The 21,555-nt window shown below is 48.0% G+C and overlaps 3 protein-coding genes across 4 annotated transcripts; 1 reads left to right on the top strand and 2 right to left on the bottom strand.

The window, feature by feature from the left end:
- Positions 1-1,285: 1,285 nt before the first annotated feature.
- On the top strand, positions 1,286-4,744 carry LOC117841052 (protein FAR1-RELATED SEQUENCE 6). The gene has a single exon (XM_034721620.2). It carries the CDS (start codon positions 1,546-1,548, stop codon positions 4,492-4,494), a length of 2,949 nt encoding a protein of 982 aa, XP_034577511.1. The 5' UTR covers positions 1,286-1,545; the 3' UTR covers positions 4,495-4,744.
- Positions 4,745-5,809: 1,065 nt separating this feature from the next.
- On the bottom strand, positions 5,810-12,001 carry LOC117841053 (beta-galactosidase 6). The gene is made up of 17 exons (XM_034721621.2): positions 11,118-12,001; positions 10,921-11,016; positions 10,540-10,652; positions 10,285-10,444; positions 10,016-10,159; positions 9,711-9,905; positions 9,445-9,532; positions 8,926-9,044; positions 8,584-8,745; positions 8,271-8,488; positions 8,068-8,174; positions 7,826-7,935; positions 7,593-7,700; positions 7,403-7,510; positions 7,029-7,240; positions 6,320-6,656; positions 5,810-6,228 (listed from the first exon to the last, which is right to left on the bottom strand). Exons 1-17 carry the CDS (start codon positions 11,283-11,285, stop codon positions 6,121-6,123), a joined length of 2,553 nt encoding a protein of 850 aa, XP_034577512.1. The 5' UTR covers positions 11,286-12,001; the 3' UTR covers positions 5,810-6,120.
- A 5,091-nt stretch (positions 12,002-17,092) lies between these two features.
- LOC117839674 (protein CHAPERONE-LIKE PROTEIN OF POR1, chloroplastic-like) lies at positions 17,093-21,544 on the bottom strand. 2 transcript variants are annotated; one of them, XM_072290788.1, is made up of 5 exons: positions 21,376-21,544; positions 20,622-20,814; positions 20,410-20,518; positions 19,549-20,006; positions 17,093-17,519 (listed from the first exon to the last, which is right to left on the bottom strand). In XM_072290788.1, the coding sequence occupies exons 3-5, from the start codon at positions 20,516-20,518 to the stop codon at positions 17,394-17,396; spliced, it is 693 nt and encodes a 230-aa protein (XP_072146889.1). In that variant the 5' UTR covers positions 20,622-20,814; positions 21,376-21,544; the 3' UTR covers positions 17,093-17,393. The 2 variants fall into 2 exon arrangements, with proteins under 2 accessions (XP_072146889.1, XP_072146890.1); XM_072290789.1 differs by having other exon boundaries at positions 19,567-20,006; positions 21,376-21,543.
- Positions 21,545-21,555: the final 11 nt, after the last annotated feature.

Here is a 21,555-nt window from a genome sequence, read left to right as displayed (position 1 = left end):
ACACATTTACATCATGCAGATTTTCATTTTTGCGAGTCTTTTCACGTGAAAAGTAGAGGAGATGAATTTCTATATATAGCTGTCTTGTTTAATTTTGTTCTTTTTGCACGTAGTCTTTCCTTTACAAGCAAGGCGTAACTTTGGGTGGACACAAGAACTCCGTATCAGTCTACTTTCCCCTTTTGATATAAAAAGAGTTGAAAACGTGTGAGTTCATAAATGGTTAGATTTATATCTTTTGAAGAACATTGTTGGCTTGTATAATATTTCCACTTGCAGTAACACAATTGTATATATTAGCAGATAGCGCACATTAATAATTATTTGAGTACACTAATTTGCATCAGATGAAGAATCTATCAAATGCTTATAGAAAGATAGTCATATTTCCTTTGTTTTTGTAACCTGCAAATTCATAAAAAAGGAGACACTAGTGTCAAGCACGTCCATTGTATGATAAAATCAAACAACTCAACTAGCAGCAGTATTCTTTTTCTTCTAGATGCAATACAATTTCTCTTTTTGCACATGCACCTAGCTTGCTTGTTCTCCCTTGTTTGTCGCCTAGCTCCTCTCGTCTTCAACAGCAGGAACGCCACTTATCCATAGTTCTATCCCTGTAATGCGAATCTTACATGCCGTATTGACATATCTTCTCATCCTTGTACTGTCAATCTAAATATCCAATATTTCTCTATCACTCGTGATCGGTGGCTTCTTCATTGTATTATCACGTCGATCAACATTTTTTGAACCCTACGAGCCATGTCTTCATGGCCCGACACCTGCAAACCAGCGGTGGTGGCCGGCTTCGGCGTCTCATCATATTATCACCACCGTTTGGCTGGACTGACTCCAATGGCCTCGTTCTGTAATCTGTAGTCTCCATTGACAACCTCCACCGGATCACGAAAATCCGGTGGCGTGCAAAATTTCGTCGAGCTAGAAGCTCCTGAATCTCAGTCCAACTGTCCAGATGAGGCGCGTAGCAAAAAAAAAAAAGCATGCGACATTTATGAGCACCTAGAAAATCCTGCGTGAGCACAGCATCACAGCATCTCCAGGTAAAGGACAAAGGGCCCGACGCGTCAGACTAATCCATCCGCCGATCCGCGGCGTCACTCATCCGCCACATCCGCAGCCCTTCCCGAGGCGCAAATCCTAAGCTCACCCAGCAACGAACTCCCCCGTCTTCCTCCCACACACCGCACACATCCTCTCCTCTCCTCTCCGCACCCCCAAAAGCAAAAGCAACCCAGCCCAAGTCCCCCCCCCCCCCCCAATTTCCCTTCTCTTCCCCGGCGACGTCCCCACGCCGGCCGCCCCGGCCCAGATCGGCGTCCCCCGCGCCGCCACGCTGCCCCTCCCGTGCCCCACGCCAGCTCCCCCGCTCCCCCGTACCGTCGCCCGCGCCGGACCCTCGCCATTCCGCGCCGCGAGGTATCCGCCCCACTGTACCTCTAGTGTTAATACTTTTCGAGGGTGCGGTGGTGTGGCGCGCGCGAGAGAGGGCGGGGGCGTGTGTAAATAGCCGGTGGGTAGAGCATGGGGGTGGGCTCGAAGGGGCGGGCGCGGGCCTCCAGGTCGCAAAACCCTAGCCTCGAGTCCGATGAGGAGGAGGAGGCGCGGCGGGTCAAGGAGGAGATCGCCGACGACCTCAACGGCGAGCCCGCGGAGGAGGACGACGACGAGGAGGTCGTCGTGGAGGATGAGGAGGTGGTCATCCCCTCCGACGACGAGGAAGAAGACGGCGGCGGCGGCGGGGACGACGGCTTCGTCCCGCGCACGCTCGAGGAGGCCCTCGTACCGCGGGTGGGCACGGTGTTCGACTCCGTGGACGAGGCCTTCGCGCTCTACAAGGCCTACGCCTACCGCACGGGGTTCCATGCCGTGCGCCGCACCTGCCACAACTACGAGGGGCTCCGCTACCGCTCCACCTTCACCTGCACTTACGGTGGCAAATCCAGGGCGGGCGCAGCCCCGTCTGACGTCCCAGGCACCCGCTACCCGCTCCGCAGCAAGCGGGGGGCGGCTGCCCAGGAGAAGAAGTCTCGGCGTGGCGCTGCTGAGAAGACGGGATGCAAGGCGATGCTGCTCATCCGTGATAAGCGGGTGGATGACAGGTGGAAGGTGGAATCCGTCGAATTGGAGCACAACCATCCTTGTACTCCAGATATGGTGAGGTTCTTAAAGGCGTACAGGGAGATGCCCGAGTCAGCCAAGAAGAAGGCCAAGATCACCGATGAGATGGATGGGATGGTGGAGAAGTCGCTGAGCGAGATTGCTGAGACAAGGAAGTTTCCGACACGGCCCAAGAGGGGTGCTAGCGGTGGTGCTGCTGTCGGCAGCCACAGGTTTAGTAGGATCGAGAGTTTTGTGCAGCGTTTCGGGGAGGATGACCTCACTGCGCTCAAGAAGTTCGTTGAAACAATGCAATGCAAGAAACCAAACTTCATCCACAGTTGGGATCTTGATCGGGAAAGGCGCGTGAAGAATTTCTTTTGGACTGACTCTAGGGCCCAGGCGCAATACCGTTACTTTGGTGACGTCATTACACTTGACGTGATGTATTTACAGCACTCACGCTCCAGCCTCCCATTGGCCACTCTCCTTGGGGTGAACAACCACGGCCACCTCGTGCTTCTTGGCTGTGGTCTCCTGTCCGGTGACACCAAGGAGAACTATCTTTGGTTGTTGAAGAGGTGGTTGAACTGTATGAATGGTAAGCCGCCAGAAGCGATCACGACCGGCTACTCAGATGTCATCGCAGAGGCCGTGGCTGAGGTTTTTCCAAATGCAAGGCACCGCTTCTGCTTTTGGCATATCTTGAAGAAGCTACTTGAAAACGTGGGACGCACACATGAGAAAGAGGCAATTTCCTCAAGGTTCAAGGAGGTTGTTTATGATAGTGTCACTCTTACTGACTTTGAGAGGGAGTGGGGAGCAATGGTCGACCAGTACAATCTCAAAGACAACGAGTGGTTTTCTGCTCTGTACAGCTGTCGGAAACAGTGGGCACCTGGGTATGTCAATCATTCATTCTGGGCTGGCACTTCTGCCATCAGGAAAGTTGAAAAACCTGATCCATACTTTGATGGGGTCGTGACTAAAACTACCCTTCCAGTCTTCCTTGAGCAATACGAGACTACCCTGAAAGGGAAGTTGGAAAGGGAGGCATATGATGATTTGCGCTCGTACTATTCTAGACTCACTTTGCTGTCGGGATTGCCCTTTGAGGAGCAACTTGTGGAGATCTACACAGTAACCATGTTTCAGGCGTTCCAAGATGAGATTAAGCAATTGATGCATGTTATTTGTAAAGAGGTAGATAGAAGTGGAAGCTCAATTACTTACATGGCCAGTGAGTTAATACAGGGAAAGAAGGTTGACTACACAGTTGTCTACAACAATTCTGACAAGGATGTTTGGTGCATTTGTCGCTCCTTTCCCTCACGGGGCATTCTTTGCAGCCATGCTTTGGCTGTTCTGAAGCAAGAGAATGTGCTGATGCTGCCATCAAAGTACATCCTGGACCGTTGGAGGAAGGATTTTAGGATACTTACTTCATCTGCAAACACAGATTGTACCGAATCAGATAGAAATCTGGGTATTTATGATGACCTCTATTCTCGTGGCCATGAGTATTTTGAAGATGTCATTGACATTGGAGCAAGAGAGCCTGAGCTTAAGGAGTTTGTGTTGTCGGCCATGAAGGAAGCAAAGGACAGACTAATCAGGCCTGATCACAGTCAGCCGGGTGATCAACGGGTTGATGTAAATATGACTGTGACTGGTCCGGTGTCCGCAGATACAAGAGTCGATGTGAACATGACATCACACGCCTCAGCCCTGATTCAGGGGGACAGAAGGGTTGATGCGAATATGGCATCAAACCCACCAGCCCTAGTTCATGGTGATACAATGACATCAAATGCCACGGCCCTGATTCATAGGGACAGAAGAGTTGAGATGAAAATGCCAACCACCCACCTTATTCATGGAGAGGGAAGAGTCGACATGAACATGGCATCTCCTCACTTGATGCAGAGGGAAAGAAGAGTGGACATGAACATGGCATCACCACACCTGATACAGGGGGACACAAGAGTTGATATGAACTTAGCATCACCCCACTTTATACACAGTGACAGAAGAGTCGACATGAACCTGGCATCTCCGCATCTGATGCACGGGGACAGAAGGGTTGATATGAACATGGCATCCCCTCACCTGATACCGGGTGACACCAGAGTGGATATGAATATGGTATCGACTTCTCAGAATGGGATGCACACTTTTGATTTGGTGAATGTAAACCTGGAGAGTGGCTCATTGCCAATGGCCGCAACAGAATTTATGCAACTGCATCCGCATCCACCAGTTTACCATCCGAAACAACTTCTTGATATGAGGGATCAGGTGATGGATGCAAATAAGAGACCGAATATGGAAACCAACACTTACTTCATGGGAGGTGGTATGCATGTGGGGTAGTTTGGTTATCTAGCTCTGTAAACCTTTGTGTTAGGAAAGAAGGCATCCTTCCTTACTTTGCTTCGGCATGTAATCATGTATGTTCTTAGGGCAGGCAGTACAACTAAACAGCTAGGTTCTAGTGTTGCAGATCAGTCTTGACTATTGGTAACTCTATTGTATCCTGTTCCCTTTTTTGGCAGTTGTAGCAGGCTGGATGCACATTATCTTGTGCATATGATAAAAAATGAATAACCCATCTTATCATCTAGTTAGCAATTTGTAAGAGAGACCCCTTTAGTTGCCAGATTATGCTGACATTTCTGGGTTTAGCTGTTGATTGATGATATACTTCTCTGCATGCCTATCTTGCCTCTTATTCCTTGTGGTTTAGGTGCATGATATCATGTGCATCAGCCATCTATTGAGTCTCTGACTTATGCATGGGAAATAAAAAATAATAATATATTGGCATGCTATATAAGTTAATTGGCTTCTCTTTCTTTTTCTTGGTAATGTATTCTTTCTGATACAATGGTGAGAGATCAGTAAATGTTTTTTTTGGGCTATATCTGTGAATCTGTGATTACCAGAAGAGGTAGCTTGCTAACTGTAATTGTTCAGAGTGGGATTCTACTGCTCTCTGTTACAGATAAAGGAAGGATCAAGATCATCAGTAGACATGTCCTGTTATTGCTTGTAGCTGGCTGCTTCCTTTTAGTGAGCTCTGTTTTGATCCATTTCTGGATAAAATTGACTGCTATTTATTATTTTCGGTACAAACTATTGCCTTTTTTTAGTACAACCATCGCCATTGATTCTTGATGGTTTGCTCAGCCTAGATCAATGCAGAATGGAGGCTGTAAAGTGTAAACAAGTGAATGTATTATGATGTCCTTGACCCTTTGTCAGCTTCTTTTGGATTTTTTCAAAATGCCCTGCTAAATGTGCTTCATCAATCTGTGAAACAGTCTTTCCATTGAGTTTTGCAGCATAATGGAAATGGATGATCATCATGTTGCATGCCCTGATACATGTGCTTCATCAATCTGTGAAAGTCTTTCCATTCCAAACGATTGTGAGATCTGTGCTAGAGGTAAGCCACTTTTAAGAGGCTGAAGCAAAGTACGGCGAGCTGGACCATTATGCCACAAACATCATGGGAACCTAGGAGTTTTAGTAAGGTATATGTTATTGAGGTCTGTTAATCCCCTCCATTTTCTTTTCTGCAGCACAAAATCAACTACCTGCAGACTCTAATAATTACTTGGTCTTCAGGATTCCAGGTGCGTACTTTTGTCTTCTGGTATGACAAAACTGCCCAGTTACTGAAGTGTAGTTAAAACTTTTTTCTGGTGAAGATTTGTAATTAAACTTGATTGAAATACAAAGTCTATTTTTAACAAGGATTACAAAAGGATCACCTTCTTTGCCATGATGGATGAATTTGCCATCTTAACAAGGACAGCCCTTTCTAAGTGTACTATCTAATAGCTTGGATGTAGCAAATTTGGGAATATTTATTCCTTTTGACCAGCATGGGAACATTTATTCCTTTTGCCTGCTTGCCTACACAGAGAAGGTTTCACCTTGGAAACCTTCTCCAAACTGATTTTGCTTCCTACGAACCAATATTTATCAGACATGTCATGAACATGCAGCTTCCACCGCAAGGCTTTTTGTGACCCCTGTGCATGGATCTCCAAAGTAATTCGACGAAACTGGAACACTGCAGCTGCTCACCCCGATACAGGCCTACAGAGTACGGAGGTCCCAGTAACAATATCAGTGACTCATAAGACTCAGTTACATATTGAGAGATAAGAATGGGGCAGCTTGTAGTTACCTCCTGAACAACTGAGAGAGCCTGAGTGCTGCTGCATTCGCCATGGCTGTAGCTCCCACATGTGCCGCTTGGTGTCCCGAAGCTTGCAAACTTGATGCTGCTGATGACCTGACCTTCTTTGGGGCATTCCAGGCGAAGTTCAGGTCCAGATCTCTGCATCTTCTGTTGGGAAGAAATCCAGCTATCAATTTGGGCTGGATGCGCTTCTGACACTTGTGCACACACACTTCCTGTCTGCCTTGTCACAAAGGATATCTTGCTTGGGTCACCACCGAACTGCTCGAAAAGGACTAGATCATTGCTGCCTGGTTGGAGAAATGAACGGGGAACGTGATACCTGTTTAATAAGGTAAGAAATCCAATTAGTCAGTAGTCATTCGGTTCTTGCAATTGCTATATTGTTGTGCATCATCAGAGCACACAGCCAAAGTGCTCTGCATCACAGTGTGCATTGGTACTGCAATTGTGAACTGCATGCTTCTCTGTGTCATAATTTGAGTACTGAAAAATCTTGAAGTGTTTAAATCTTAAGAAAAGTAAAATTGCTATTAAGGCCTATATGTTACTTTTTCCCAAGATTCTCAGATAACATATAAATCAACATAGATGAATAACATATAAATCAACATAGATGAATACTAGAACTGGCTCCTCATGCTAGGAACAGAAAGGGTTATTGAAAATATTACGAGGACTCTGGAAGTCTTACAAAGTCTGTGATGGCTGCCCACACTTCTTCAGGCATTTGCTCGAACTGTAGGATCCTCTGTAGTTGCACGAGTTAACACAGCCGCTCTGTGGAGCCAGATTTGTTGGCCAGTATCGACCAATACTCTGTCCGTTCACCCATGCTTCACCTTTCCCCATACCCGTGAAGTCGATGGCAACAGGATCATCACCTGCAGGGGCTGTGAATTTTGTCTGCGTTTGGAGAATTGCAGTTACACATCGACTCAAGGCAACAACTTAAGGAAATGGATTGACCAAACAAATAGAATGAATATATCTTGTCTTTTGAGCCCATACTGGGTGCATTCATATGTCGTATATAAATTGGTTTCTAGGTGAGATTATCATACTGACCTTATACCAAATCAGTGGCTGATTGATTGGATAAGCATTGTAGGAGACCCATTCTGGTGAGGCCTCTGAAGGATCATACAAGTGCAAATCTTCTCCTCTGAGTCCAATCTGAAGTATCAAATTATGATTAATTAATCTGAATTGTACTAAGCCTTTGATCTGATGGAGCTCAAAATAGAGTTTAGGCTACCTGGTATGTCCATTGTGCAGAAGAGAGATCGAGTGCACCACTTGGTCCACTCAGCTTTACTGGCCCAGTAATTCCAGCACCTACCAGGTCAAAGAACGCACCATAATTCTGTACGAACAAAGTCAAGAAGAACTAGATGTCATAAAAATATATAATTGTTTCACCAAAACAAATATTGCAAAATGGAATGGAATATTTCATGTTGCGTCTTTTCTAAAGTGAAGGTTAATTACCGTCAGCCCAACTGTTGCACTCAGAAGATCTATTTTGTTCATCCCGGGTACAAGTGTAACTGCTTTCTGCCAGGAGATGAGCGAGCTGCTAGCGCTACCTTGGGCGCTTCCTGGTAGATTTTGGCACTTATATTTCAGGACACAAATGTGATTTATGTATGGAAGATATATAATTTGAAAATCAGCCCCGCAAATTCAAATGCCAGGTATGAAGGAATTTGTGCTATCATCTCTAGCAGTACCTGCAATTTTACCATTGACGTAGACCTGAAGAACATGTCCAAGTGAGTTTACAAGCAGATTGGACTGGCTGCCATTTAGATAAGGTTCATCACCTTTAACAGTAAAGCTGCACAAGTTACATCAATAGCACGAATGGTGAGTATTTATTTTCCAGTGCACATTACCATCTGCATAATTACAACAAGCCATGTAAATCATGTACCTTGTTGAGTACCAGAGGAAGTCACTGGCATCTGCTGTGGTGTTTATCTGCTCCATCAGTCCAGATTTTGTCAATGCATTGTCCTTTGTGATACCAACAGGCTCTATGGCATAGCTCCAGCCAGATACTGCGAGTTCTGGCGTGGTGAACGAGCCATCTGATGCTATAGTGCTCGATTCCAAGTATCTCATTTCTGAATTCGTCACTTGAGAATTGATCTGCAAATTGTAGCCACACGTATCTCTGAATTAGACTAACAGTCGGTTTTCCTTCTGAAAGCAAGTGCAAGCAAGTTATGTGTAATTGTATATACCTGAGCCGTGTTCAGTACCACATTCTTGCAGTCAGGAAGGATGCTGACGGACCACGCAGGGAGGTTATACATCTTGCCATTGAAGGTGACAGTTTTGTCGGATTGACCGTCTATGTTGGCAAGGAATGCAGCGCAAACTGAACCAGCCTTGTATACAGCTGCCTGAAGATAGAAAACGGAGACGTTGTTATATGCCCGGCCATGCAATGAAGGTAAATATTTTTCGTCAGAACAAGATTTGCTTCATTTCTGCAAATACTGAGTGTTTATCTTAAATCTTCTTGTCATTTAAAAGATGCTTTTCCTCAAAAAAGAAGAATGCTTTTGCAAAGCAGGGCTTACCTCAGCATTTTGACCTAGAGAAGTGTATGATGGATCAGTTGCTATGAGCGCTGGTTCGCAGAGCTTTATGGCCTTGTGTACATCCCTCAAGTGGCCCCACTTTGGCCGCCTGACTAGTCCTGAATCACATATTGAAAAGGGGGCAAATAAATGATCAGCGAATATTTCTCTTGGCTTATTTTTCAAAAAAAAATATTTCTCTTGGGAAATAAAATATCTGTCTCATTGACCCTTATCCATGCTAATGTGACATGCCAATACCCCTACCAAAAAATTTATTAGGCTATTTGTCATGGCCTGAACATAGTGGGGAGTAGTTAAGGCATTCTTAAGCAATGATTCCAACAAGTTTTTTTCCTTTATTTTGGTTTCAATAGCCATATACAGGTGATCCAATATTCTACCCAAAATGTCGTACTCTAATGCTCGAGCATTCCGACCTAGAGTACAACATGCTCGAAATGTTCACGAGCCCAAAAACAGAAGTAGCCCTGCCGAGGCAAACCGAAAGCTTCTTACCGTACTCGTCGATGGGTGCATCGTAGTCGTAGCTCGTGGCGATGAAGGGCCCCCCTGTGCTGCGGTCTAGGTTGGTCCCTCCATGGTACTGCGACGACAAGATCCAGAGTTAGAAATGCTCCAGCAGGACCTACTGGCAGCATCAATGCCCGCCCTGACTGCTCCTGCATTTGGTCGTGCGGAGCAGGCTGGCACAGCGGCTGAATTTCGCACGGTGCAATGCAGGGTGAAAAAGAAAAACAGAGGGAAGAAAGTTACTACCATACCATGTAGTAGTTCTGGAAGGTGCCGCCGCGCTGGTAGAATCGCGCCACGGCGAAGGCGAGGTCCTCGACGGGGCGGTAGGGGACGGCGCCGCCGAAGGAGAGGAACCAGCCGCTCCAGTTCTCGGTCCACATCTTGGGCTTGGCCGCGGAGTTGGGCGTGAACTGGTCGCAGTAGAAGCCGTTGCAGGTGTTGATCTGCATTCACATCCACCCACCTCTCGCGGGGTCGGTCAGGCCATTCATTCCATTCCGTTCGTCGTACAGGACGAGGGACACAGGGCGTTGAGAGCGGGTGAGTCACGTACGAGGGGGTCCGGCGCGTCGGCCTGCTGGCACATGACCCAGGGCACGCCGGTGTCGAGCGAGACGGCCATCCCGGCCGCCCACCGCATGTACGCCTTCCCCGGCGCCCCGTACGCCTTGTCGACGTTGCCGTACTCGTTCTCGATCTGCCACGCCACGCGCGTCAGCACGAACACGAACACATGGCCATGCCCGCCGCACACGGCAAGGCACGGCTGCAGTGCAATAATACGAGGAGCAAGCACGGCACGGGGGACCCGGGAGGTCAGACCTGTGACAGGATGATGGGCCCGCCCTGCGACGCGTAGAGGCCCGCCCCCTTCATGGTGTCCACCACCTTGGTGGTGAAGCGCTGCATCTCCGACTTGAAGGGCTCGTTGTCGGTGCGGAACTTGATGCCGGGGATGAAGTGCAGCCACAGCGGGAAGCCCCTGATTGAACAAGCAAGCACAGGTTTCGGTTGAATTCACGAGTATTTTCAGTCGTCTTCATTCTTCTTCTTCAGAGTTCAGAGTGAGCTGCTGACCCGTAGTTCCACTCGGCGCAGACGTAGGGCCCGATGCGGAGGTGCACGTAGAGGCCGGCGTCGGCGACGGCCTTGACGAACGCGGCCAGGTCCTTTCGGCCCTCGAAGTCGTACTGCCATGTCGGTCACCACTTGCCCGTCAGACTTAGAGGTGTGATAATTCTTGTAGAAAAGTAATTGTAACAAGCACGGCACGGGAAGCAAAGGCACCCAGGAGCAGAGAAAAGAGAATAAAGCATAGGGTGCAGAGGAAGCAAACACCGGCCCGGCCTTTGTTTGACACATGATGGTGGCCAGGAGCAGGAGATGATGTAAAAAAGACAATAAAGATACTGGAGAATAACAGCAGCAGCACAGAGAGGTGTAAGTGTTTCTACGTGCCTGTCCCCGGACGGGCTCGTGGATGTCCCAGAAGACGTAGGTCTCGATGACGTCCAGGCCGCCGTCCTTGGCCTTCTGGATCAGCCCCGGCCACATCTGCAAGCACCAGCAGAGCCACCGCCGGCGACATGCCGGTGTCAGTAACCAAGAACAACAGAGCCGCGCGTGCTGGGAGACGAGAGACGAGTGGTGCTGACATCGGGGGTGCTCCGCGGGTAGTGGATGGACCCCGAGACGAGGACGCGGCGCACGCCGTCGATGACCAGCGCGCGGTGGTCGTACGTCACGTTGGTCGCCCGCGAGCCGCCCGCGAGGCAGAGCAGCAGCACCGCCGCCGCGGGAAGGAGCAGCGCGGTGGCCGCCATTGCCGCCGCCGCCGCCGTCCGCCGCTGGAGGAGGGAGGACGAATGAAGGGAGAAGAAACAAAGCGCACCGCCTCCTCCGGGACGTGGCGCGTTCGGTGTACTAGCTAAAGGCAGGGCTCGCACCGCCCGGGTATTTGTATTAGCAGCAGCAGCAGCTGGATGTGGTGGTGGAGTGAGCGCGGGGAGGAGGTGGTGGCCACTGGCCAGGCCTGGCGGAGTCGCTCGGTGTGGTGGGGGCGGCACGCGAGGGAAAGCAAAAGAAAACCCCCGCGCGGGCTGACCGCGCTGCCCCCGGGGGGCGACCCGGCTGCCACGGGACGGAGCCGGAGCGCGGCAGGTCGCGATGCTCCTGCCTGCGCCCGCCGGGGGCGATCCGATCGCTTTCTGGCTTTGTTCTTTCTCGCCGCGGCGTGTTGCGGTGGTGGCGGTGATCCTGCCGCTGCCGCTCCTGTGCCGACGCGGCGCGGTTAAAAGGGGAGACGGTGCGCGGCGGTGACGCTTGGGTTGGGTGGAGGTTCCCTCTGTTTTCCTTCTTCTGGGCCGGCGGTCTCTGCCTGTCCCGGCGTCAGGGCAAGGAGAAGGGCTTTGCTGCTACTTGCAAGCAACAGCCAACAGCAACTAACGCTGCTGCTCCTGCCGATGGACAAAGCCAGATGGGGGCGACGATTAAGAAATCGCTGGGTTGCTGGCCTGCTGCTGCTGCTGCAGCGAGAAGAAATGGAGCTGTGGAAATCAAGGAGGGGCCAGTACCGAAGTTTAATGGTGGCGGGGGCGCGATGGTTGGGTGGTACACACGGCGTGGGCTGCCACATCTTTGTTGCTTACTACCGCAGTGACGCCGGCTGGTGGCTGCTCCCCCTGACGCATCTGTGTCGCCGGGCATCGGCACTGGCCTCCGTCCCTCGCACCAGAACAAAGAAAAGAAACCAAAAGCGAAAATGATACTGTGCTCGGCCCCGGTGCCGCCGTGAGCGCGCCGGCGACCGACAGGGTCGTGTGAGCCGTGACCGACCGGCGTTGTCGCTTGTTCACCCTTTGCTCTGCAGGGTCGTCTCCGACTCTACTGTGCTATACCACTAGCTGTGGTGTGGGTGCCAAGGAGTCAAGGCCCGGACGGCGTTGTCGCTTCCCGTCGCGCCTAGCTACCAGTGGTAGTGGTGACGCATATCATACGCCGCATCAGCTAGCAGCCTGACTAGTGTTACGAGCTGTGGCACGAGCTCGTTGTCTTTCGCCTGGGGTCTGAACTTGGCCGGGGGACCGGAGTGAAAAGGCGAGGTGGTAGGTCAGGTCAGGGCGGTGGGAATTGGGAAATGGTTGCCGCGGCGTACGAAAGCAGGGCCCCGGTTGTCGCCGCGCGCACTTGTGTGTCTCGTCAGCTCGGAAAGAAAGAAAGTGGCCTGTGAATTGTGGCACGTTTACAGGGCAGGAGCAAGTGAGATGACACGGGAAAGGATTGCAGGCGAAGGTCCGCCCGGGACTGTACGACTTCCGTGCTTTCGCCATTTGTGCTCTGCTCGTCACGCAAGTTACTTACCCTACAATATACAATACAATGTGGATGTGGATTACTGGATTTGGTCATTTGTGGCGCTGCACTTTTCTAGTGCTGCTTTTTGTGGTAGAGGGCTTTTCTTTTACACATAAAATAAAACGGTACGGCTTTCTTAAGATATTCTGATCCAAAGAAGCGTCGTGTTGCAAATCAGAGCACCTGGCCGAGAGGTTTTCTTGGCCCAGGGCATACTTTTATTTGATTCCTTTTTTTTTCGTCAGCACTTGTGTCTCCGTTCATGGCAATCATGTGAGGCAACTGCTACTCTCAACCACGTACTTGAATTTTCCGAGGCTGCCAAAATCCTCTAGCAACACACGAACTTGACATGAACTCTGTGCGATGCGCACACACGTGGTTGCACAATCAACAAAAATTATGGATTTATAGACCAAGAATTCTGCAAAATGGAAGTGTGATCGTGTTGCTAATTGCTATGACCCTGTTTGGCAACCCACTCCTAAACTTTAGTACCTGTCACATCGGATGTTTAGATACTAATTAGGAGTATTAAATATAGTCTAATTACAAAATTAATTGCACAGATAGAGTCTAATTCGCGAGACGAATCTATTCATCCTAATTAGTCCATGATTTGACAATGTGGTGCTACAGTAACTATTTGCTAATGATGGATTAATTAGACTTAATAGATTCGTCTCGTGAATTAGTATAGGGGTTCTGCAGTTAGGTTTATAATTAGCTCATATTTAATCCTCCTAATTAGCGTCCGAACATCCGATGTGATCCTCCTAAAATTTAGAACATCCGTATAAACCATAAGTGTACCTAGTACATCCATTCTATTTCAAGGGAAATACTCTAATTTTGTGAGGTCATGTCGTGTCTAAGCGAAAAGAAGAGAAGCAAACAGGTAGCAGCTCGATCTCACTAGTCAAAAGCACCCGTCCTCCTATTGTCTAGTACTACTGATCAGTGGCGCTCTGTCTCATCCCCGTCCATCACATTGACTTGCGCCTGCTCAAATTAACACGGACGGCGACGGTGGCCATAAGACGTGCCTCCTTGTCCGAAAACTGAGAATGGCAAACACCGAATCCTAGCCTAACCCACCCACTGAACCTGGCTCACCAGAGTCAAAATGGCACCATTTCCTCGCCCAGAGCAGCCGCGAGCCATGGTGGTTGGGCTGCTGTTGCTCCTCCCAACCAAGTTAATGGCGGTCGGTGGTCAATAGACAATCCCATACGTCTGAAACACCACATGCCGAACCGCATCCACGTCAGCAGCAACCAAAATTATCCACTCCACTGCGGGCCTGCGACTCGGGACGACCACAGCGGCCACAGCAGCAGTCCCATTGGCCCAACGCATTCAGAAGCAATCGCATCAGAGTTTCTTCAACAGCAACCAAACCAGAGTGTCAGATATAGACGGTTAGCAATTTAGCATGGAGGATTTCCCTGAGCAGAGCAGGGGTGCCAAGATCCGTGACGGCACGTCGGCACGTACCCGTCTGTCCTTGCACAGTTTACTTCTTTCTGACGAATCGGATAAAGAACGCGACGGATGCATCAGAATGTTCAGAGCTCGCACGAGCTGCCGGCCCTGCCGCCGCTTCAGATCAGCTGCGGCCTGCGGGTGCGGCGTCGCCGTTGCCTCCCCATCCCGCGCGGAATCAGCCGGTGCGGGTGCTGGGGGTGCGGGTGCGGCGTCCCTGTGCCTCGCGTCCGCATCCGCTTCGCGCCCTGACACGCGTATCTGAGGGGAACACCCACTCTAGTGTGTTGTCTCGTGCGTCGGCGTCCTCCCGATGGCAGCGTCGCGTCGTGTACGTGAACACCGCCGCGCGGGCGCGCGTGCTTGGCAACGAAAGGCGCCTCTCGATCGGTCTCGACTCAGCTCTTGTCCATTGCGGCGTGCGCGCGCCGACGATGCCGACCGGTTCAGGGTTGATGCCGCCCGTCGGAACGGAACTCTCCGCGCGCGGTGCGGAGGAGGACAACGCCGGAGCGAAGTGGCTGCGACCGGCCGGCGACTATTACTTGGACGTTTTGGATCGTTGCAGCACGTCACCCTTCTTGTTTCTTTTGATGTCTTTGATTTTGGTTCCGTGATGCGTACATCTTTGATTAGATCTGTACGGAGGTTTGGGCGTGGAAGCTGGGGCAAGTGACGCCGGCGAACGCGATTAGTCGCGTGGATCGGATTGGATCAGACACCGGAGAGTACTTTTTGCTTGGAAGGGTTAGCAAGGGCAAACAGAGGTTCATTGCCAGGTCGAAACACTCCCTTTCTCGCACGTACCAGAAAAATAGCATCCCGACCTGAAATTTGCAGCCAGGGGATGACGCCCCGGAGAGGCGAACCCAGAAAAATAGCATCCCGACCAGCGTGGAAGGCTGCTTAGTGCATGACGGTGACCGGCGCCGTGCGTCGGAATGCCGATCGCGATAGCATCCGACTGACGAGCGGCCTTCCACACTGCAATGGGACGCCGAAAGGCTGCACCGCCCCCACGCCCCGCGCAAACAACCCCGCCCGGATTCGATGCATGCTCCGTGCTCGTTTTCTTTCTTCGGTGGACGTCGCTGAAAAACATTTGGTTCCGACAGTGCCGCACCACTGGTGCCTGATGAGGCCAGGAGCGCTGGCTGGAATGGTCAGAGAACAGAAAGGCGTGGCCAGATCATTGACGGCGACAGACGAGAAAGCTTGGGTGGCAATGGATGCAAGATGTGGCAGAAGGTATCTAGCAGATGAGCAAGATGGCATCTGTACGTCGCAGACATTATTGCCTCCATTCGTCACTTTAACTACTACTTCCATAGTACCATTATCTAGTTTTGGAGTGCACATAACATCTTGGGATGTACAAAAATGGTGTCACGCAATGCGCACGCACGGCCGAGCACTCGCGCCGTGCAAGAGGTGCAGACGTGCAGTACGACAGATAAGAAAGCAATGCGCGCGCAAGCCTATCGTCTAGCCATCTCTGCCATTGAAATATGGCAGAAATGCCATTGTCCTAAAGTGTAAAGTCGAATTCCACGATGATAAAGGGCAACAGTGACACTCGTCAAACGCGATCTGCATTCGACGAAGCGCTGAAGATTCGAGCACGGATCACATAGGACCACGCAGAGCCCATGTGCCAAACCCAAGATGCGACGATCAACGAGAAAGAAACCACTCCTTTCGTTACCCGGATCATTGGTGGGCAGGTGCGGAAAGTAGTTGATCAAAGCGAACACCATTGTGTTGTGTGTGGCAGCTACTCTCTATCCTCTAGCATCCACACCGCTTGATTTGTTAAAATACAAGATACAAGATGTTCTCAGAGGCAGATGGTTGGGGATGAGGCTAGGACATCCTTCCACGTGACTGACGCCTGCGCAACGTGCCACTACTGCAATAGACCGATGCGTCAGCATGATGGGCATCTCCTGTGGCACCAGGACACTTTAGAAAAAGAGAGAAATCCTAAAAATTCTCTAAAACATCTGAGCATCAATCAGTAGACTCAAATCATCATAACCATTGGATCTATTATATTTTCTAAAAAATTATCACCTATACCGTTACGAAGATAGCATAAAGTAACCTCTAAATCTATATATCTAAATTATCCACCTCTGCCATTATATGAAATAAACTAAGTAATCCCTAATCTTTATCAAAATTACCCACTTCTTTCGTTACACGCGCAGCAGGCCTGCCCCCCACAGAAGCTATTGGTTATGCTCAAGATGGACATGGACCATGTGCAATAGTCCATTTAGCAGCCGTGTACCACCAGCCCATCAGCTGACATTATTATACACACCATGACACCAGTCAAGTGATGCAATAGTCTAATAATGAGCACACCAGTGATCTTATATAGAGGCCGGATCAGGCGATTTTAGTAGTCTAATGCCAAAGCCCCACCAGCACTAAGTGGCACGGCCGTCCAGAGTGATCACTGAATTGTTCGAGACATTATTGGCTTCCGGGTCACGGGCTTCGCAACTCCGGCCGGTTCCACACTAGAGAATGGATAGCTGCAACTGATGACGATTCGGCCACCACCAATGGGCGCATTATGAGACGACAAAGCCGGCACAACAACTCAAGTGATACCAAGATCAGATCAGGCGCAGCAACCTAAGATGCTCCTTCCAGTTCCCATCTTGCAAACGCAATCAGGACAGTTGAGCAGCAGCATTCAGGGCGAGTGGATTGTAATGCCGAGGTGACGTCGTGGGGTCGATCCAAAAACGACGGATGGGGGCAGAAGCTTCGGTCAGCATTTAAATTCGGACGGATATTATCTCATATGATCTAATCCAAAACCAAACTGTGTTTAACACATCAACCAGAATGCCTACAGGAGGTGTTAGACTCACTGCTCAAGATCTCAAGGGCAAAGGGCAAAAAAGTTCCACATCTCACATTACAACCTGACAACTACTATCAACTCACCAAAGAACTACCATTTGCAACTCCCAGAAACAAATAAAGAAGCAGATGACTGTAGAGTCATCAGAAGTAGGATACCGTGTTGATGACTGCCGCCGGACTATAGGCTAACATGGAAATATGAAGATCTCTTACTTCAGGAAGGTTGATGATATGAAAAGGAGAGCATATGTAACACATGACCTGGCAGTATAGGTGGAATTACAGATACCATCAAGAAGGTGCCAAGGAACCAGGAAGCAAAGAAAGATCCAAACCTGAAATATCACAGAAAGGTTAATAATCACCAAAAGAACTGAGAATGGTATACGTTAATCTCAGTATTAGCAATTATACTTAATTGACAAGAAATGTAGACAGGCCCACTTTGAACATGCTATTATCAGTCAACACTGCTACATTTTACTTCTTAAATCTCTATTATCAGGTCAACAGATTATGATAATCTTAAAATGACCCAAATCGGATTAATTGAGCTCTGAAAAGCGCAAGCTGTTGCAGTGCTCAATCACAAATGGCTACCCTCTACTCCTCTAGCCACCCCACTAGCTGTCTCAGAATACATGGCCTGCATCTGCAAGCATTTTTTGCACATTTTTTGTATGTTACACATCAGCATTCTGATTTATTGACTGAACTATGAACTGGCATTATTGGCATCAGCAAGTTGACAGGCCCACAAGTCTAACCAGGCACTCAGTTCTTAGTATGATGATCTATGAAGGAACATCATACGATATATTGGCGAAGGGACTGCCTAGGAGTGGGACCATGTATATGATAAAAACATGTCATCATAAATATTCTAGTTAAGCAAACTTTCATAAGAAAATCTGATTAAAGTGGGGGGAAATATGCTTACAGCATAAGGTGAGAAAGTTTGCGGTTTGCTTCTAGCATGGCAAAATTATATATTATATTTAGGGAAAACTACCTATTTCCCATTCCATGGAATGGCCATTCAGGATTTGCAACCATTCCCGTTGAATCTATATTTGCCACTCCACACATTTGCCTCTTAACGTCTATTGCAAAACTAAAATCTTTACTCTTAAATATCATATGTTAATCTCAGCAGTAGCAATTCTACTTTATTAAAAGGAAGCATAGACAAGCCTACTTAGAACATGCTGCCATCAGCCAACACTGTTATATTCTGCTTCTTAATCTCTATTATCAGGTTGTTATCAGTTCTAAGAAAATGCAAGCTGTTACCAGTATCAGTCAAAGACTCAAAGTTAACCTGGGATGGGAACAGATGAAAACAGGTCCTCTTGAAAATTATGCTTAATAAAACTAAAACATTATAACAGAGTTTGATTAAATGAGGAAGTATGCTTTCACCACAAGGGCAGATATGATATCTTCTATTAGGGATAATCGACCACTTACCACTCCATCGGACGGCCACTTAGGATTGGAAACTACTCCCATCGTACACTATAATTTGCCACTTCATACATTAGCGTCATAACTTTCTATTTCACAGTTAACATCTTTACTTGTAATTTGTAAATATTGAGATTTCACAAGATCTGCAGTACAACCTACATTGCTAACGTACATGTTTACATAACACTTTACTTCCAAACTAAGATGCTAAAATGTTAGATGTACTGCAAGTAAACCAAGCAACCCAAGAATTGCATTCCAACTCCTTGTAATCCAAGCCTCCAGCAATCATGCACTACCATTCCCGCTGCAATTCAGTCTCTACAGGATATAAATACAGCTCCCAGCATATTTTGAAGGATGCATGCATGATGATAGCGTAACTCATCAGGCATGGATGGGATAGAAACATAATCTGTATTGCATTTGCTTGTTTGCGAAAATAAAGAACTGCTTTCATGTATCATACATATCGTGGTAAGACACTATGTGCCGCTGCATATCTAACTTGTACAGGCTGAAGAGTGAAGAAAGGCAGTTTATTGGTCGAAATTGCAGTGCATAGGAAACTTAGTGTAGCTGAAATAGATTTGACTTAGCACCACTACCAGGAGATACATATATGTATGTCGACGGGCCAGTGGTGGCTAGCTACTAGGTTAGATTTTTTGGGTTTGTGATGAAGAGAAACTTTTTTAATTGGAACAAGAATGCTAATACATTAATACACTATGCTTGTAGACCAAATGGTGAATATGGGTAATATACAGAGCAAACGAATCAGAGGAGCCCCAAAACAAATTCTGTAGCACTATGAGGACCAAATCGCAGATTAATGCAGCTATATCCTTAACATACGAAAGGCATAAAACAAACAATATAACAAGAACATACCCATAAAAGAATGCTCACCATCCACTTCTGAGTTCTGACCCTCTGATAAATGAAATAGATATTTGCTGCACTAGAGATGGCCACCTGGAGAGTTGGCCCTTCTTCAGTAGGAAAAGACAGGGTAAGCGCTCCAAGCAAGATAAAAGTAATTTCTGTCTGCCAAATGACTTTGCTATGTGGTGTTTGGAATCTGCCTTGAATAGCCTTGACTGCACGTGACTGACAAAGTTCCCTAAATTTTTTCTTGAGGTCCATTTTGGGTTTTTTTTTTTCCCTATCAAAGAAACTCTGCATGATAATCCTGTCATGGGCAGACTCAATTGCATCAACACTTGCCTTATGGCCTGCATACTTACTTATCAGATAGTTCCTGGCAGCTCGAATCTCTTGTTCAGATGCTTCCCTGCTGATTCCAAGACGCTGATATGGATCCTTCACATGGATTCTAGGAAAGATGGCTGAAATAAAATCAAGGAGTTAAAAAGGATTCTCAAGGACTATTAAAAAAAGAACTGTTCCAAACAGCACAGTTGAAAGGCCAAGTAGAGTTACGCATGATTTATAAAACAAGGTCAGGACAAACAGGTGATATCGATTACCAAATTACTTGTTCTCTACATATATAACATGTTGAATGTGGTGCACTTGGCAATGATAACAGTCAATGTTTATTTTTACCATCTAATATCAATTATTCGGGGAACAAATGGTAAATTTGATATGAGCTGATCAACTGTTCCTTAGAAAGACATACATCAAGGTTACTGAAATTCAATATGAAAAAAATGGTACAGCATCTCAAGTGTATGAACTGATCATGTAAGATTTTCATGTCATAGAACATGGTCAGCAAATACTCACGAGTCGAAGAATCAGCCATGTCCCCAAACGATGCAGTTGCCAGTGGTTTGAATGTGTGATTCTGGCATTTCTCTATGCATAACAGAATGGAGTACTGTATTTTGTGCATCTGCATTGAAGGATTTTGATGAGAAATTGCATTTCTCACAGCAGGAACTGGAGGAAAGCTTTGACAAAAAGGCAGTAGTCACAAGAAATGTAAGATACCATACCTATCCACATTGATGAAGATTTTGTTCTTTTCCTTGCATCCCATGTTGAAACTCAATGAAAAGACAAGCCCCAAGGGTGCAGTCGACACCCTTGAAGTAGCTGGACATCGCAAATTCCTTGAGGGATCAGTTGCTACACCATGAGCCAACATCCCTAGAAATATCTGAACAACTTAACTCTGAGTGGTTTTCCCTGTGAAGCAAAACAGTCCTATATCAAGGACAAGTATAAAGAAGAGGAAAATGCCCAATAACTAATATACACATAATTGTCACCACTCGAAAAAAAGACAAGTACAGCGTATTTATATGTCGTCAAATGTCCACAGCTTATTAGGTCGGTGACTGAATGGATGCACCTCATTTTTTTTTCTATTCTAAGGAGATTGGGGGCTTAAACCCATGACCACAAACATCAAATAAATTTGCTGTACCCCATGCCACATGGTTGCCCCCGAGTGGACGAGTGTACATCTCTTACGCAATATGATTCTTAGACCAATTCAATCAATGCAACAAACAAGTGGTGACCTCATAGTAACCTGAAATTAACAGGAGCATAGGGGTTCACGAACCCAACCAGAACAGTGGATGGATTGATTGCCGTATTGGGACTCCACCGCGCACCAAATAAATCCGAGGAATCGATGGAGAGAAACAAACGTTTGGATTTAACTGCCCACATAAACCGATAATATCGCGGGACAAAACGAAACTCTGAGAAAATCCGTCGAAGCGAGTTAGAGTTTCTTACCACCGAACGAAACCAGTCCCGAGTGCGGACGGTCCCCTTCCGCTCCACGCCGGGGCCAGAGGTGGAGGGCGACGGCGTCGGCGACGATTGCAAGGGGCGAGTCCCTCCGGGGCGGCTCAGCGGAGGCCAGGCCGCCAGGGGCGACGTTGGCAGGGCGGCTGGGCAGAGGCCAGCGCAAAC

Source organism: Setaria viridis, chromosome 9 (genome assembly GCF_005286985.2).
Source record: "Setaria viridis chromosome 9, Setaria_viridis_v4.0, whole genome shotgun sequence".
In the NCBI taxonomy this organism is placed as follows: Eukaryota; Viridiplantae; Streptophyta; class Magnoliopsida; order Poales; family Poaceae; genus Setaria; species Setaria viridis.
This window is presented reverse-complemented; position numbering and strand designations above follow the sequence as displayed.